General features: G+C 38.2%; 1 protein-coding gene across 1 annotated transcript in view; it reads right to left on the minus strand.

Moving 5' to 3' along the window:
* LOC107571775 (dmX-like protein 1) overlaps nucleotides 1–16,067 on the minus strand; it is a 67,639-nt gene extending 51,572 nt beyond the window's left edge. The window contains exons 1-8 of the mRNA XM_016258143.1: nucleotides 15,936–16,067; nucleotides 15,749–15,863; nucleotides 14,670–14,736; nucleotides 13,821–13,999; nucleotides 9,411–9,603; nucleotides 7,726–7,894; nucleotides 6,542–6,735; nucleotides 1,018–1,657 (exon numbers count right to left, since the gene is read on the minus strand). Of these exons, the coding sequence (XP_016113629.1) occupies nucleotides 1,018–1,657; nucleotides 6,542–6,735; nucleotides 7,726–7,894; nucleotides 9,411–9,603; nucleotides 13,821–13,999; nucleotides 14,670–14,736; nucleotides 15,749–15,863; nucleotides 15,936–16,059 (1,681 nt within the window). The 5' untranslated portion in view covers nucleotides 16,060–16,067. The remainder of the gene's footprint in view (nucleotides 1–1,017; nucleotides 1,658–6,541; nucleotides 6,736–7,725; nucleotides 7,895–9,410; nucleotides 9,604–13,820; nucleotides 14,000–14,669; nucleotides 14,737–15,748; nucleotides 15,864–15,935) is intronic.
* Between the last annotated feature and the right edge of the window lie 1,438 nt (nucleotides 16,068–17,505).

Consider the following 17,505-nt stretch of genomic DNA (forward strand, 5'->3'; position numbering starts at 1 on the left):
ATGCGGCTAAAGTTAACAGAACATCTCACCACCCCACGGAAGAGAGGGGCGGGGTCAGCAGAGCTCATTAGCATTTAAAGGGACATGCAACAAAACGGGTTGCTGTGAACAGAGCTGTTTTTGTCAGGGTAAAAAGGGTGTTGTTTTACACTACCATTGAGAAATTTTAATTAAAGTATGTTATAAACTTTTCATTAAGACCCTAAAGAAACATGTCAACTTGTGGAAAATGGGCATCTGATGACTCCTTTAAGCACCTTGTACGAACCCTGGGGCCAGCTGTTCAAAAAGTTTAATCTGGATCAGAATGATCTGGATTTGGAAATCCCATGATTTTGCGATCCGGGACCAGGTGACCCATCGTACTTTAATGCCGGTTTTTCAAAGCAAAATTGGATTGGATCACCCTGATCCAGATACACACTTTTCCAGATTTCCAAATCTGGATTACTAGAGCTCTACGGAGCCCCTAAAGGGACATGCTGATGGAGAACAAAATGCCAATGTTTTGCATTTTGCATTGCATTTACACACATAACTACTTCTGACTGCTCCATCTCTGATGATTGTGCCAATGTAGTTTACAATCAGTGATGAAAAAAAGAAAACTTTAAATTAAATAGAATTTTTTTTTATATTGATATTTGTTTGATATTGACAGCTGTTTGGGGATATGTATCATGTTACAAATGTTGCATTTTTTGGACCAGGTTTAAAGTTATTAAATTTTTGTTCCTGAAATCCACCCTTCTGCTGGGATAAGATCAATCCAGTTTTTTGGGATCAAAAGTATCTTACTAAAATGTTTGAATTGAGGATTTAATCCAGATCAAAACCCAGATTGGATTTTGTGATCTAATCCGAATTCAGAATCCTTTTTTTCCTTTGAACAACCCATTTTCAAGATTTGATCCAATCCGATGGCCAAAATCCGATCAGATTACTTTTGAACAACTGGCCCCTGGTTTCCACAGCGAGTTTTGCTTTTATGTCAGAACCTAAGGAAGCAGTCCTCACCGAGGCAGTTGCTGGGGATGAGCGTGGGCAGCCAGGCCACGTTAGAGAAGGCGGAGGCGTGCAGCGAGTTGATCCTGGCCAGCTCCGACACGCCACCAGAGAACGACAGCGGCCCCACCGGATCCACCCGCCATAGGATCAGCTCGCTGTAGATGGCGCTGGGGTCCTGCGAGACTCTGCTCCTGCGGGCCGGGGCGGTCAGAGCGGCGGCGGGCGTCCTCAGGGCGTTGTGGTGCGAGGTGGTAAGCAGCAGCGGCAGCAGAGAGTGGCAGGCCAGATCGTTGAGGTGGAAGCGATGACCGCAGTACCGTGACTTATGAGACACGCTGAGCACCGTGGAGAAGGCCGAGTCCTCGGCGAAGCTGACGGCCCACTGGTTGAGCGAACCGTCGGCATGTTTGGAGATCATCAGGACACTGGGGGTGAAGATGCTGAGACGCAGGCTGCTGGAGGAGGTTTTGTTCTGGCTCTGTCCGATCAGAGCCGAGGAGGACGAGTGTGGCAGGCCCGCGGGACGCTGACGGCCGTGCTGCATGGCCAGGTCCACATTTCTGTTGCAGGCGTACATGACCACGCTGCGGCTGAGAGAGTTGGCGTCGCCGGTGGGGAAGGCCACGGGAATCCTGGACACGAAGGAAACCTGGGAACAGAAAGAACACTTCAGAGATGAAAGATCAGTAGGGCTGCCTTTGACCAATTTCATTTATTTCATTTTTTCACCGACGACAATGAGACAATAACAAACTAAAACTCTTTTTGAATGACAAAAACTACGACGTAAATCTATTTACATTTTCGTCAACAAATAAAAACGAGACTAAAATGTTAGGGAGGGACGATTTGGGAAGAGATTAATTTAGAACGGATCTGCTGCGTGGTTCGGAGGTTAGCTGCGTACATATGAACCGGCGGGACATAAGCTAACATACACTTGCTGCACGTCGCATAAAACATAAAAAAATGTCAATATGTGGGAGTAAGAGAAGAGCAGACATATGGATACATCTGACGGCACAAGAGAGAACTCAATTCAGTCCGGTTTTCTGAGCACGTACACACACAGAAAGCGCCTCACACAGCCAGCAAGTACTCTCTCGCGTCGCATGAACGGAGAATTACACACAAAATTATGTCTAATTGTCCGTTTTGACGAGTATTCACGTAAACACAGTTGATTACGTCTTAAGTGAACGTAAACAGCAGGGAGAACGTGTATCAGTACATTGCATCCATTGCAGCTGTGCATTCGGTTTTAAAGGGACAGCAGCCTAATTTAGTTGCTATTGAGTCATTGATGTTAATCAAGCAACAAAAGAATCACGCGCTGCTCTTGACTGAAAAACTTTAGTAGCCCTAAAGATTAATCTAAATTTATTTATAGAAATAAATATGTCTGCTTGAAAGAATGAAGAATATTGTAAACAAGTTGCTATAAAGAATGCATAATTAGCCGGTATAACCATTGGTATTTCATTAAAAAGTAGACCATGTTCTTGTTCTTTATGAGAAGTGGTTTTACTTCATTTGAACATAAAGGCGTGTTGTGTGTCACCGCAGTTAAATCAGTGTCTATCATGATAAAACCTTAATATCAAACCTATATAATGAGTTTGGACATTTTAGAGAAATGCTTAATAAATGCATTACACTGTAACTAAACCCATTCGATTTTAGTCGACTGAATTTACTGTAGATTTAGTCGACTAAAACTAAAAACAATTCAGATGACTAAAATATGACTAAAACTAAATCAAAATTTGCTGTAAAAATGAACACTGCTTTAACTAAAGATTTGTCTGGTCGACTAATCATATGTTTTTTAATAACCCGTTTAAATCATGATAATGCGCCTTTAATTGCCTACATAGCCTAATAAGCGCTCAAGCGCAGGCATAAAGCTTGCCACAGCACACCAGCAGAAATAATGATCATGAATGTATCAGGGAAAAACTGTAAGGAGCATACCTGCAGACTCACAAGAGGTCAAAAAGGTGACATAGTATGGAATATGACCCTTGTAGGGGGGGTCTGGGGGCATCCCCCGCCAGAAGAAAATGTTATGCTATAAATGCATTTACACCACAAAATTTTAAATGCATAAATTATTTTATAAGAGTAATGTTTTAAATATTTGTGAACATACAGGTTAAAATGTTAGGAAAAATGCAACACTTTTAAATATGAAACCAAACCACCAGTAGATGACGGTAAATGACGGTTTTAATGAGTGAGTCATTAGTCATTCATTCAAACGGCTGATTCATTCAAAAACGAGTGACTACTGTCTTTATGAATGGGTTACTGAATCATTGACTCGTGGATTCATTCAGTATCGAAACACCGCTGTGTTGCTCGGAGACACAAAACAGTTCTGCCGTGGCTTTGATTGAAACTTCGTCAGCGAACTTGAGCAAAAACAGTAAATATTGTATTACAAATTCCAAACTTTGTGTCTGTTTAACTCACAATGAAGAACTTCCACGCCGACGACATGTTTACATGCAGATGTGAGGATAAGTGTGCAATCAAAACGGAGCGGCTGTGAGATGAGGTGTGTTGGATTTGAAGCAGCGGCGCGCAGACCAGTCGCACATCAAAGTACAGTGAGAGTGATTCAAAAGCATGCGGAGCCATCTGCTCTCTGTAGCTCTCCCGGTGCTTTGATGTCACACAGCGATCGGTCTGCGCAAGTCGAACTGAGAAAGGGACTTTGGTCGAACACACTCCTGTCTACGAGCTTGCAATCTCTCTCTCTCTCTGCCCAGACCCCTAGGCCTGAGAGAGAAGCAGCAGTCCACCATTAATGTTTTCTTGCTGGAGATATACAATGTCAGAGCTAAAGAGGCACTACAATTGTTGTGTTTTGTGATGCACCAATGAACATAGGAGTCTCCATAGACTCCCTCCATCTGAGCCGCTGAGGTTCCAAAATTATTTTCATTGGCAAAACAGAAAGAAACAGAAAATATTGTGTCTAAAATTAAAACGCAATATTGACTTCTTGTTTTTGAACTGCTGTATAAAAAAAAAAAAGGCTGATTTGCAATCACGCTCATGCGCTGATATTTGGAACAATGGCACTTTTGCTTGTGTGATATTAATTATATCATATCTTAAAAATATTTTTTAAAGCATACATGGATATTATTGCTTTCATAACTTGAAATACGGGGCATTATAACTGCATTCTAATAAGCTTCATCACACAGTCAATACTTTTGGACTCAATAAGTGTTTTGGGACATTAAAGATTGGATGTAATTTTTTTACATTTTAATGAGAGCAAGACTGAAATTATGATATTTGGTCCAAATTGTACAAACAAGGTCTCTAACATTGATCTGGGCCCTTTGCTTCCACATGTTAAATCCACTGTTAAAAAACCTGGGTGTAATATTGGATATGGATTTTAAACTTGACAAACAGATAAACTCTGCAGTAAAGTCTTTATCAGTTAAGGCTTTTATCTAAAGTTAGGAATTTTTTGTCATTTAATGATTTTGAAAGGCTTATACATGTTTTGTCACAAGGTGGCAACACTGGCCCAGGCCATCCGAAAAAGAAAAGAAAGAGACACAACAACAAAAACAACAATCTACAGAGACCGCAACATAAATGGACGGCAACGTTGACAAGCGTTTATGAGAGAGTTATGAGTTATCCTCAACTCTAGTTTAACCGAGTTTAAAGACAGTGTTATCGGTCATAACTTCTGTACATAACTTCTGGTCATAACACGTATTTAAAATATACTATCTTTATGTTGTTTCTACATTAATTTGGAGGTTCAATGTGAAATTATGACAATATAAATATATGATTAATCATGATTAATTACAGGAAAATGTGTGATTAATTAATTTTTATTTTAATTGACTGACAGACAGCACTCTGTTAACCTTTTATATATATATTTTTTAAATCTGTAATGTACAATACTATGTACAGTACCTTATTGTTGTTTGTTTTACGACCCTTTATGTACAGCACTTTGGTCAACTACTGTTGTTTTTAAATGTGCTCTAGAAATAAACTAAACTTCAAACTTCAAAAAAAACAAATCAGGCAACACAGAATTAATACACACGGCTCCTGACGATATGAAGTGAAACGATCAGTCTGTGCAAGAAACTGATTATTATTTACAGCATTATTACCTGTAATCCAGAGCCCCAGACAAAGCATCCGGAATGATGTCCGGTTCACGAACGAATCATTATTCTGAATCGGCTCTTTTTAGTGAACTAGTTGAACCAGTTCATCAAATCGTCTGAATCAGTTCGTGGCTCGAGCAGCACAGATCTACAAGTTACTCGATCTGCCTGACCGTCACTGCGACTGGAAATGAGCTGAAATATCTGCGTATCTGATCCTGTGATGAATGAACGGATTCAGCTCCAGTTCCTCCAGCAGTCACTGAACCGAGGACACAGTTCGACTCGGACCGAAGACCGACGAGCCGCTGCTATGAGCATGTGTGAACCCAGAGCTCGAATGAAGGGCTGAGATGAACGCTTTCATGGTTTCTCATGCTTTATGTAAAAAGCTGAGCTGATGAAGACTAGTTTATTGACTTTATATGCTTTAAACTATAAAACATCCACCTTTCACATTATTATTGGCTGCTTTAATAACCAACAGAACCAGTTAATGGACAAGAGTCAGATTTACACATCTGCCTGGGGCTCTCTTACAGATAATAATGTCATAAATAATGTTCACTTTCTTGCACAGACCGATCGTTTCACTTCTCAAGACATCAATATATCATCAGGAGCCACAAGGATTCATATTGTGTTCCTTGATATGCTTTTTTATTCTCAAAGTGCCGGTACCCATTGACTTGCATGTTATGAATCACCAAGGAGCACGGTTTCAGCTGAAAATCTTCTGTACTGTTCTACTGAAGAAGAAGAAGAGTCACCTACATCTCGGATGGCCTGAGAGTTAGAAAATTAACAGCAAATGTAAATAAAAAAAATGTATTTCTTCCATCTTTATTTGACACTCTAACTCTAAGCACTCTCTATTCTAATTCTATTCTTTAAAAAAAAATTTTGCCCCTTTTAGACTTTATTCATTTACTAACTGCTTCTCTAATCTTTTTGTATTCTATCTATTTGTGTTCTTTTTTTAATTATACAATTAACAAAATGCGAAAAAAGGCCTCTTAACACTATCTTGCTCTATTCTTTATTCTGTTTTCTTTCTTTTTTCTATTCTGTTTTCTCTTTATTTATTATATAATAAAAAATAATAAGCCTTGCTATGTGTACTGTGTTAGCTAACTGAGACTTGTTATAGCACTTGAGGTACGTATCATTGCTGTTTTGTTAGTTTTGATTGCTTCTATTGTCTTCATCTGTAAATCGCTTTGGATAAAAGCGTCTGCTAAATGACTAAACGTAAATGTCCCTTTAATAAATGGTTCTGCCTCATCTTGGTTCACATCCGAATGCTCACATTAGTGTCACTCTCACATGTAAACACCGTAAATCAGTCCTGTCCTCTGATATAAGGCTCAGATGATGCACACGGTACCGTAGCGCTCTGTGGGTCCGTTCTGCTCGCCGCTGCTCCTCAGCTGCTGTAGAAACACCTCCATGCTCAGCGTCAGGTGCAGCTCTTTGTTGTTGAGCCAGTGAACGGTGAACGGGCCGCCCGGTTCCTCCTCATCAGAGCCGTTCATGGACGAGATGGAGGGCAGCAGAGGGATGTCTGCACACAAACATCACCCTCACATTCACACTTACATTATCTGTCACTGCTTCCTGCATGCACTTTAACAGCAGGTTTGTGGAGCTACAGAGATGAGATTTCAGAGCGACAGCAGGCGGAAATTGTGTCCTGTTTGTCACACAAAGCTCTAAAAATCACTGTTTAAGTTTAAGTGTATTTGCTTACAGGGGCAATGCGCATTAATGAACATTACTGTAAATGTACCAGAATTAGCAAAAAGGCTCATCTGTAGACCCTTGACAGAATTTTAAAAAGTCACCTTAAAAAAATCTTACGATTATGAAAAAATGCTCTCTTTAACAGTGTTTTAAAAACAGCACGACACACACAGCTAATTCATTATGAATCATGCTGGAGGTTTAGTCACGTGTTATTACAGGGATTCCCAAACTTTTTTATTTAACACACACATTCACGGTTCTCTGATATCAGTTAACGGTCACATGACATGCAGATACACAAATATAATACATTACTCTTTTCCAAGAGGCTTATTTTGATTTGTTTTTATATTAAAATGTATAAATTTTTATGATTTAATGCATTTTAGTAAGCATTGTGTTTTGATTTTTAAAAATTATTTATTTTAGTTTTACGTTTTTATTAGTTTTTATTCTTAGCTTTTTATCAACTCGTGAACCCCTAATTTGGTAAACCATATACTACTGTATTTGATTTTTGATATATTGATATATTTTTGATATTTTAAAATTAATTAATTTATTTACATTTTACATTTATGATTTAATTAATTTTAATAAGTGTTTTATTATTTTATTTTTATTTTACACTTATTATCCCTTTTGAAAAATAAATATACTTAAATGTATTTTAAGTTTTATTTCATAAATAAAATGTATTAACATTTATTTCAAGTTAAGTATGATACAAATACATTTACATATTTTCATGAGTTTTTTGGGTCATGTCTGTGTCACATGTGAAGGCTGAAGGTCTGGTGTGTGTTACCTGTGGCTGGGTTGATGCTGGCGGCGATGTGGAAGTGGCACAGTGCGTTGGCGTGCAACATGTTGGTGCGATGGGCGTTGTGTTTGTTCTGCTGCTGGGGCAGAGGACCGCTGTATGAGAGCTGAGATAAACAGCGCACCTCCTCTCTCCACGACGGATTCAGCTTCAGCTGGGAACACAAAGCAGACGCTGCTGTATTCTTTCATTAGTGAACACTAGACTAAACTAAATTCAAATTTTGCACTTAAATATTATCAATATTCAAATTTAAAAGACATAATTTCAGTTAGGGGGGCAAAAAAGCTTTTGGCTTCTCTCCTGAGGTCACAAGAAGGTGCATAAAGCAAAATATTGCTAATACACGTTTATTAAATCAATAAATCAACATGACTATCTGTGAAAAAGTGCGTAACGTTCATAAACCAAATATAATTAAGTTGCTTAAACAATTGTAAAGAAAACAGCATCATGTATGCATAGTTCACACTACAAAAAATTATTTTCTTATTTAGTATTCGTGTCTTGTTTTCTAGTATAAGTATCGTCTCGGTTAAGATGATACCTAAGGAACCTGATGACCAGATCATGCGACAGGAGCGTAGACTGCCTTGGTGGTTGATGTACGCAACGGTCGCAGTATTGTCCGTCCGGACCAGTACGTGCTTGTCGTGTTGCAGCGATTTGAAGCGGCGCGGAGAAAGCCATACTGCTAGCAACTCGAGGCAGTTGATATACCACTCCGGGGGAAGGAGTGCAGTCACCATCTCCTGAAGAGCAGGATCCAGAGTCTCTGGGTCGCCCGTCTCAGGGACGCCGCTTGCTGCGCCGCTTTCCTGCTGCCAGCTGGGGGGATCTCCACATACCCCTTAGCCACCCCGCCGTCGAGGGTAGTGAGGAAGAAAGAGGCACTAGCTCTGTTTCAGGCAGAAAAAGATGCCCTCAAAGACCTAGTAACCTCTTCATGCACCTCCGGGAAGAATGGAACCGGAGGTGGACGCCGAGGATCGGCGTACGGCACCCCCAGGAACCAATCATCCAGCCTCGAGCGCGCCGGAGATGGAGGGGGTTTCCATTGCAACCCGACGCTCTCGGCAGCCCGGGAAAGCATAGCAGTCAGCTCTGGATCTGACTCGGGCAATGCCACCTTCCCTGACGGAGGCAAAGCAGCCGAGTCTTCATCTCCAGAGCCTAGCTCATCTTCCGATGCAGTGATCGACTGTCGTCCGCCGGGGCTCCGAACGAGATGCTAGGCCCCGCCTCCGGGGGCTCAGCAGTCTCATCACGGAACACCACAGGGTGCGATGTGCTGGAGGAGTGAGGGGCCCGCGGAGATGCACTCGGCGGGGAAGCCCTCACTGTAATCCTCAGATCACCCTGACCATACGCCGAAGAACTCCTCCGCTGCTGTGAGACAGAGGAACTTGATCGGGGCATAGCAAGGGAGACTCCCCCTCGTTTCATGAAGAGGAGCCTCGATCGCAACATCGCGATGGTCATGTTCCCGCAATGAGAACATGAATCTCCCACGAGCGCTGCCTCGGCGCGCTCAAAGCCCAGGCACGAGATGCAGCGATCGTGACCATCAGATGGAGCCAGGAAGCCAGGAATCATCTTGATTCAAGAATGTTTCGATATTTATACTAGAAGACAAGACACTAAGTAAAAGAATAATTTTTTGGTCTCACCTCCAGCGGGTTCTGGTTCTGCGCTCGGGTGTCGCTGGAGCTCTTCTTCATGCTGTTATTCTTCATCACGTCATTGCTGCAGTGATTGTGTCTGAGTCCAGACAGAAGACAGTCGCTGGGCAGCAGTGTTTCGGCCCACAGGCGACACACGCTGTCCTTGCAGCAGGTCAGCAGCACGTTACACACGGCGCCTCTGGAAGCAGTAGTATATTTTTATGTAATGCCGTGTCAGCATCTTAAGCTATTTTCATGGCAAAAACAATTAAAAAGTAGCCTATAACAAATACAATAAAAACCAGCAAACAAACAAACAAACACAAGTTATATTACACAAGATTTTTTACATTAACGTATGATAAAAATTATACTTAATAAATCTTTAAGTGAGTTTTCTACATACATTAAAAGTGGGACAGTCCAATAAAATGTGATGCAATCTAGGACATTTTTTTTTTACCTATTATAGTTCAAGCTGGGTTCATATAGTTATAGTTATATGCTGGGTATTATAGTTATAGCTGGGTTCATGCCATTTCCAAAACTGTTTTTATTTCGTCCATAGCTTGAACGTAACAAAAGTTATGGTTATCTGAAGTTGGCTGATTTTCAGGAACAGAATTTTGAAAAAAAAACTGGTTTAAAGAAATGGTTTGAATGAAAATAAAAGCACAACAGTCAAGTATCACAAGTAACAGTCACTTTACTGTGTTAAAGACCTATTTTAGTCACTGTACATGTTGTAAAAGATACTAAATGACCCCAAGGAACACACAACACTTCAGTGTATATCTGCTCATAAAACATCACAGATTACAGCGTGCAGGCGATCTCCGGGTTTATAATACATAACCAGACACAGTTAGAACTGTAACTTATAGTTTTTTGTTCTGAACTTGTAGTTTTATTTCACGCTGTCACCGTTTGAACTAAATGAAAGTAATGCATAGTGTTAATATGAAAGTGGTGCTGGTCCATTTAAGAACGAGAGCTGTCACTGCACAAGCAGACAAGCTAACATTACCCCAAACTCCGCATGCTGTAGATCACACAGGACTAGCGGAAAATGTGCAGGGATATGCCTTTATTACATACGTTACATTGTTTATTTTGAAAGGTGAACTGTCTTTGTAGAGCTAAGGGAAAGCACCTCAGCAGCGCGTGTTAGCAAACTAGAGAAGACACGGTCTTATTTATTGTCTGGCCACAATTAAATCGCTATTTTTCCGCACTAAACAAGTGAATTTGGCCAAGTTACACTACCGGTCAAAAGTTTGGGATCAGAAAGTTTGTAATGTTTTTACAGGAGTGTCTTCTGCTCAAGGCTGCATTTATTTGATTAAAAATACAGGGAAAAATTTAATATTGTGAAATATTATTAGGATGTAAAATAACTTTTATTAATATACATTAAAATCTAAGTTATTTCTGTGATGCGCAGCATCATAACTGCAGTCTTCAGTGTCTCATGATCTTCAGAAATCATTAATATGCTGATTTATTATCAGAGCTGGAAACTGTTGCTGCTTCATATTTGTTTGGAAGCTGTGATACTTTTTTCAGGATTCTTTGATGAATAGAAAGTTAAAAAGAAGAGTGTTTATTTAAAATAGAAATAGTTTCTAACAATATACTCTACCGTTCAACAGTTTGGGGTCGGTACATTTATATTCTTTCTTTTTCTGAAAGAAATTAAAACTTTTATTCAGCGAGGACGTGTTAAATTGATAAGAAGTGACAGCAAAGATTTATATTGTTAGAAAAGATTTATATTTTGAATAAATGCTGTTCTTTTGAACTTTTTATTCATCAAAGAATCCTGAAAAAAGTATCAGTTTCCAAAAAACACAACTGTAGCAACATTGATAACTCTAATAATAAATCAGCATATTAGAATGATTTCTGAAGATCATGTGACGCTTTATTCTGGAGTAATGATGATGGAAATTCAGCGCTGCATCACAGAAATACATTATATTTTAAAGGATATTAAAATAGAAACCAGTATTTTATATTCTAATAACATTTTGCAAGATTACTGTTTTTTTTCAGTATTTTTGATCAAATAAATGCAGCCTTGATGAGCAGAAGAGACGTCTTTAAAAACATTACAACTCTCACTGATCCCAAACTTTTGAACGGTAGTGCATCCCAGATGTTATAGAATAATAATTTAACAAAAACCCAATTTTGACATTCCACCTATTTTTTTTTTTATTTCCTGAAAACGTCGGGTTTTCCTAGCTCGCATCACAAATATGTTTGACAGAAAGGAGAATCTTGCAGAGCATGCATGAGTCAGTCTTGTATGACCTATGCGACATCTAGCAAATACCACTCGATCAAATCTAGTTTTACAAGAGATTAAAAATCAGTTTGAAATGTCCGGAGGGACAGAGCGGTCAGCAGGGCTCTCTACACGCCTCTACTCACCTGGGCATGTATCTGCTGGTCTTCCTCCAGGAGAAGCCGGTGACGGAGCGAGGGTGAGCCAGGTAAATGAAGGAGAAGTTGATCTCGGCTCCGGAGCGCAGGTCGAGCGGCGTGAAGAGTTTGGTGACGTCTGCTTGCCATTTACTGCTGCTGTACCACACCTTCACCAGACAGTCGTCCTGCAACAACACAATCCTTCAATAACTGTGCATTCAAGTCAGAAAGAGCGTATTTAGGAGCTGAGTGAACATGTTTCAGTGGGAAACTCATAACTCTTTTTAAGCCCAGAGCTTCCAAGTTAGTGAGAAAGCATGGGAGAAGCAATAGATGCTGCGTCTGTACTGATGGTAAACTTGCGGATTTATTTATCATTTTACATCAGCATCAAAGACACTTTTTTCTCCATAGCCTTTGATGTTGTTTGAGATCTATATGCACGGCTGATAACGTCTTATGAGTTTGTTATTTTACTGTATTTCTGTACAGCAATTAAATGTGCTTTATGCATAAACTTGAACATGAATTATATTAATGTCGAGTAATACGATTTAAAATAGTCTTAATAACGACAATAATTCTATAAACTCTATACGATCATTTAAAAATATTATTTGTACAACCGAAAAATAAATAAATAAAAATTACACAATTTTTCAATTTAATATTGGATAAAAAATCAAATACTTTTGTAAACTTGTTTAAATATATGACTTTTTTTTTTAAATTTACAATAAGACCAAGTTGCATGTACAAAATATGATTGTTTTGTACAATTACAATAGAATACATTAGGGCTTCATTAGTTAATTAATTCTCATACATATATAATGTGCACACGTCACACAAACCTGTCCTGCGGTGGCAAAAAACTCTCCATCCGGGGAGAACTTGATGAAGTGAGTGGGAGCGGCGGACCTGTGACAACCAGACAGACTTTACTGAGAACACAAACTTAATGCTTCAATTTTAGTCATCAAAAAGCATGTCTAATGAATTGGAATCATGAAATATATTCAATTAAAGGTTTAACAAAAATGTAAATTTTAGGGACTTATGAAATCCATTTTATTTTTTCTAAATTCATTTTTTTTTAGTTAATTAATTGAAATCATGAAATGCATACAATGTAACAACCATTTTTTTAAACGTTTAACAAAAATGACATTTTTAGGGCCCTATGAAATTCACAATATTTTTCCCAAATTGTATTGTAATCTGTGTACAAATTAACGTATTTATTTCTTCATTCTGTGCGGTCTAGGGCTGGGCCATATGGCGAAAAATGTAGCAAAGATTTATATTGTTAGAAAAGATTTATATTTTGAATAAATGCTGTTCTTTTTAACTTTTTATTCATCAAAGAATCCTGAAAAAAGTATCAGTTTCCAAAAAACACAACTGTAGCAACATTGATAACTCTAATAATAAATCAGCATATTAGAATGATTTCTGAAGATCATGTGACGCTTTATTCTGGAGTAATGATGATGGAAATTCAGCGCTGCATCACAGAAATACATTATATTTTAAAGGATATTAAAATAGAAACCAGTATTTTATATTCTAATAACATTTTGCAAGATTACTGTTTTTTTTCAGTATTTTTGATCAAATAAATGCAGCCTTGATGAGCAGAAGAGACGTCTTTAAAAACATTACAACTCTCACTGATCCCACACTTTTGACCGGTAGTGCATCCCAGATGTTATAGAATAATAATTTAACAAAAACCCAATTTTGACATTCCACCTATTTTTTTTTTTATTTCCTGAAAACGTCGGGTTTTCCTAGCTCGCATCACAAATATGTTTGACAGAAAGGAGAATCTTGCAGAGCATGCATGAGTCAGTCTTGTATGACCTATGCGACATCTAGCAAATACCACTCGATCAAATCTAGTTTTACAAGAGATTAAAAATCAGTTTGAAATGTCCGGAGGGACAGAGCGGTCAGCAGGGCTCTCTACACGCCTCTACTCACCTGGGCATGTATCTGCTGGTCTTCCTCCAGGAGAAGCCGGTGACGGAGCGAGGGTGAGCCAGGTAAATGAAGGAGAAGTTGATCTCGGCTCCGGAGCGCAGGTCGAGCGGCGTGAAGAGTTTGGTGACGTCTGCTTGCCATTTACTGCTGCTGTACCACACCTTCACCAGACAGTCGTCCTGCAACAACACAATCCTTCAATAACTGTGCATTCAAGTCAGAAAGAGCGTATTTAGGAGCTGAGTGAACATGTTTCAGTGGGAAACTCATAACTCTTTTTAAGCCCAGAGCTTCCAAGTTAGTGAGAAAGCATGGGAGAAGCAATAGATGCTGCGTCTGTACTGATGGTAAACTTGCGGATTTATTTATCATTTTACATCAGCATCAAAGACACTTTTTTCTCCATAGCCTTTGATGTTGTTTGAGATCTATATGCACGGCTGATAACGTCTTATGAGTTTGTTATTTTACTGTATTTCTGTACAGCAATTAAATGTGCTTTATGCATAAACTTGAACATGAATTATATTAATGTCGAGTAATACGATTTAAAATAGTCTTAATAACGACAATAATTCTATAAACTCTATACGATCATTTAAAAATATTATTTGTACAACCGAAAAATAAATAAATAAAAATTACACAATTTTTCAATTTAATATTGGATAAAAAATCAAATACTTTTGTAAACTTGTTTAAATATATGACTTTTTTTTTTTAAATTTACAATAAGACCAAGTTGCATGTACAAAATATGATTGTTTTGTACAATTACAATAGAATACATTAGGGCTTCATTAGTTAATTAATTCTCATACATATATAATGTGCACACGTCACACAAACCTGTCCTGCGGTGGCAAAAAACTCTCCATCCGGGGAGAACTTGATGAAGTGAGTGGGAGCGGCGGACCTGTGACAACCAGACAGACTTTACTGAGAACACAAACTTAATGCTTCAATTTTAGTCATCAAAAAGCATGTCTAATGAATTGGAATCATGAAATATATTCAATTAAAGGTTTAACAAAAATGTAAATTTTAGGGACTTATAAAATCCATTTTATTTTTTCTAAATTCATTTTTTTTTAGTTAATTAATTGAAATCATGAAATGCATACAATGTAACAACCATTTTTTTAAACGTTTAACAAAAATGAAATTTTTAGGGCCCTATGAAATTCACAATATTTTTCCCAAATTGTATTGTAATCTGTGTACAAATTAACGTATTTATTTCTTCATTCTGTGCGGTCTAGGGCTGGGCCATATGGCGAAAAATGTAAATCTTGATTTTTTTTTCAGTACGTTTGACCGATTTTAGATTTTACCTTGTCACCTTGTCACCTTGAAAATGTAACTACAGCACGATGCAAGTAACTTTTACTTTATTAGCCCTCTAGTTAAAGAAAATTATATTCCGAGCGCAGCACACATGAAGCTGTCAACATGGTGTAAACGTTAAACAGATCACTTGTTAAATATCTTTGCAGAAAAGATGCATGAGCTACAACTACATCTTGTACAATCTTGTCTTCTATTATATGTTCAGAAATAATACAAGGAAGATGCTTTAAAAAAATCTCAAAAGTCACGGTAATTCAAAACGACTGACGGTATAACACAAGTAACGTTAGACTATTATTAACTATAAATGTTCTGTAAAAACAATGAACAGCAGCTTTCAGCTTGTCACCATGATGCACACATGAAATATCAGACATACAGTAGCAGTTCTTTACAGGTTTTTAATTCTGTTGCGCTGCTTTTCCATTGTTTTTTCTATGTAAACATGGACGTGTTTGACTGTTGCGCTCGCGTCGCGTTCGAAGCTGTTGTAAATGAATGGTAATCTATTTAAGGCATAAAACACTGGAGCTGCCTGACGTGTATTCAGAGATGTGATGTGCTGGACGAACACTGACTTGCACTGCCATACGCTTCTCCAGGAGCGCTGAGGAGCAGCGGGTTCGGTCTCTGCGCTGGACTGAGCGTCACACCACAGCTGCAGACACGACGAGCCCGTCAGCACACACGAGCCTGCGCACAGCGTCAGAGAGAGAGGTCAGCGGCCCGTCGCACACAGGACAAGCACACACTGATCTCACGTACCTGTGGGGTGCCACGTCAGGATCTGTGCGACCGACTGAAGGACGAACTGCCCGCTCTTCTGCCAATGATAGCTCCGCTTCTGCCGAGCACAAACACACACAGCAAATCCTTCACATGCATGCATCTGACAGACGCTTTTATGCATTGCATTCAAGGAATACATGCCTTCGGTTCATGCAGTCGCTGGGAATCGAACCCATGACTTTGCATTTCATGACTAGGGTTGGGTATCGTTTGAATTGTATCGATTCCGATCCTTATCAATTCCCAGTTTGGATTCCAATAAAAGTCAAACATTTAGATATCAAACATAATTATTCTGTGTCTCTTTTTGCAAAACATTTAATTGCTGCTGAATAATACCGTAAACAAAAATCAGCCGGCTCGATTAAGAGCTGTTTGTGTGCAAAATAGAGCGACACGATTCTGGATAAACTGAGACTTTTTTTAACCCCTTAACTGCCATCCCCATTTTTGAAAATTCACGAGAAAGTGCACGATCCAAACTTAAATTATTATAATTAATGCACGCTTTTGAATACAGACCTAAGGTTGGTCTCTTTCTAAAGAAGACAATTAGCAGATTATTACAGAAGTGAAATCATTTAATAAAATTAAAGTATTAAAAAGTTAAAGAAGTTTAAATTTACTGTAAAGAAAATGTATCGTACTATTTTTATTTTATTTAAAATAAATATTTTTTTTAAATAGTTAAAAATACAAAATTGCTATAACATTAAAGCCACGTGTCTACATAAGTTGTGTTCCAAATTTGAAGTCAATATAAGAGCGTATTTAGGAGCTGAGTGAACATGTTTCAGTGGGAAACTCATAACTCTTTTTAAGCCCAGAGCTTCCAAGTTAGTGAGAAAGCATGGGAGAAGCAATAGATGCTGCGTCTGTACTGATGGTAAACTTGCGGATTTATTTATCATTTTACATCAGCATCAAAGACACTTTTTTCTCCATAGCCTTTGATGTTGTTTGAGATCTATATGCACGGCTGATAACGTCTTATGAGTTTGTTATTTTACTGTATTTCTGTACAGCAATTAAATGTGCTTTATGCATAAACTTGAACATGAATTATATTAATGTCGAGTAATACGATTTAAAATAGTCTTAATAACGACAATAATTCTATAAACTCTATACGATCATTTAAAAATATTATTTGTACAACCGAAAAATAAATAAATAAAAATTACACAATTTTTCAATTTAATATTGGATAAAAAATCAAATACTTTTGTAAACTTGTTTAAATATATGACTTTTTTTTTTTAAATTTACAATAAGACCAAGTTGCATGTACAAAATATGATTGTTTTGTACAATTACAATAGAATACATTAGGGCTTCATTAGTTAATTAATTCTCATACATATATAATGTGCACACGTCACACAAACCTGTCCTGCGGTGGCAAAAAACTCTCCATCCGGGGAGAACTTGATGAAGTGAGTGGGAGCGGCGGACCTGTGACAACCAGACAGACTTTACTGAGAACACAAACTTAATGCTTCAATTTTAGTCATCAAAAAGCATGTCTAATGAATTGGAATCATGA

The sequence above is a fragment of the Sinocyclocheilus grahami genome, unplaced genomic scaffold (genome assembly GCF_001515645.1).
Source record: "Sinocyclocheilus grahami isolate Dianchi unplaced genomic scaffold, SAMN03320097.WGS_v1.1 scaffold1649.1, whole genome shotgun sequence".
NCBI lineage: Eukaryota > Metazoa > Chordata > Actinopteri > Cypriniformes > Cyprinidae > Sinocyclocheilus > Sinocyclocheilus grahami.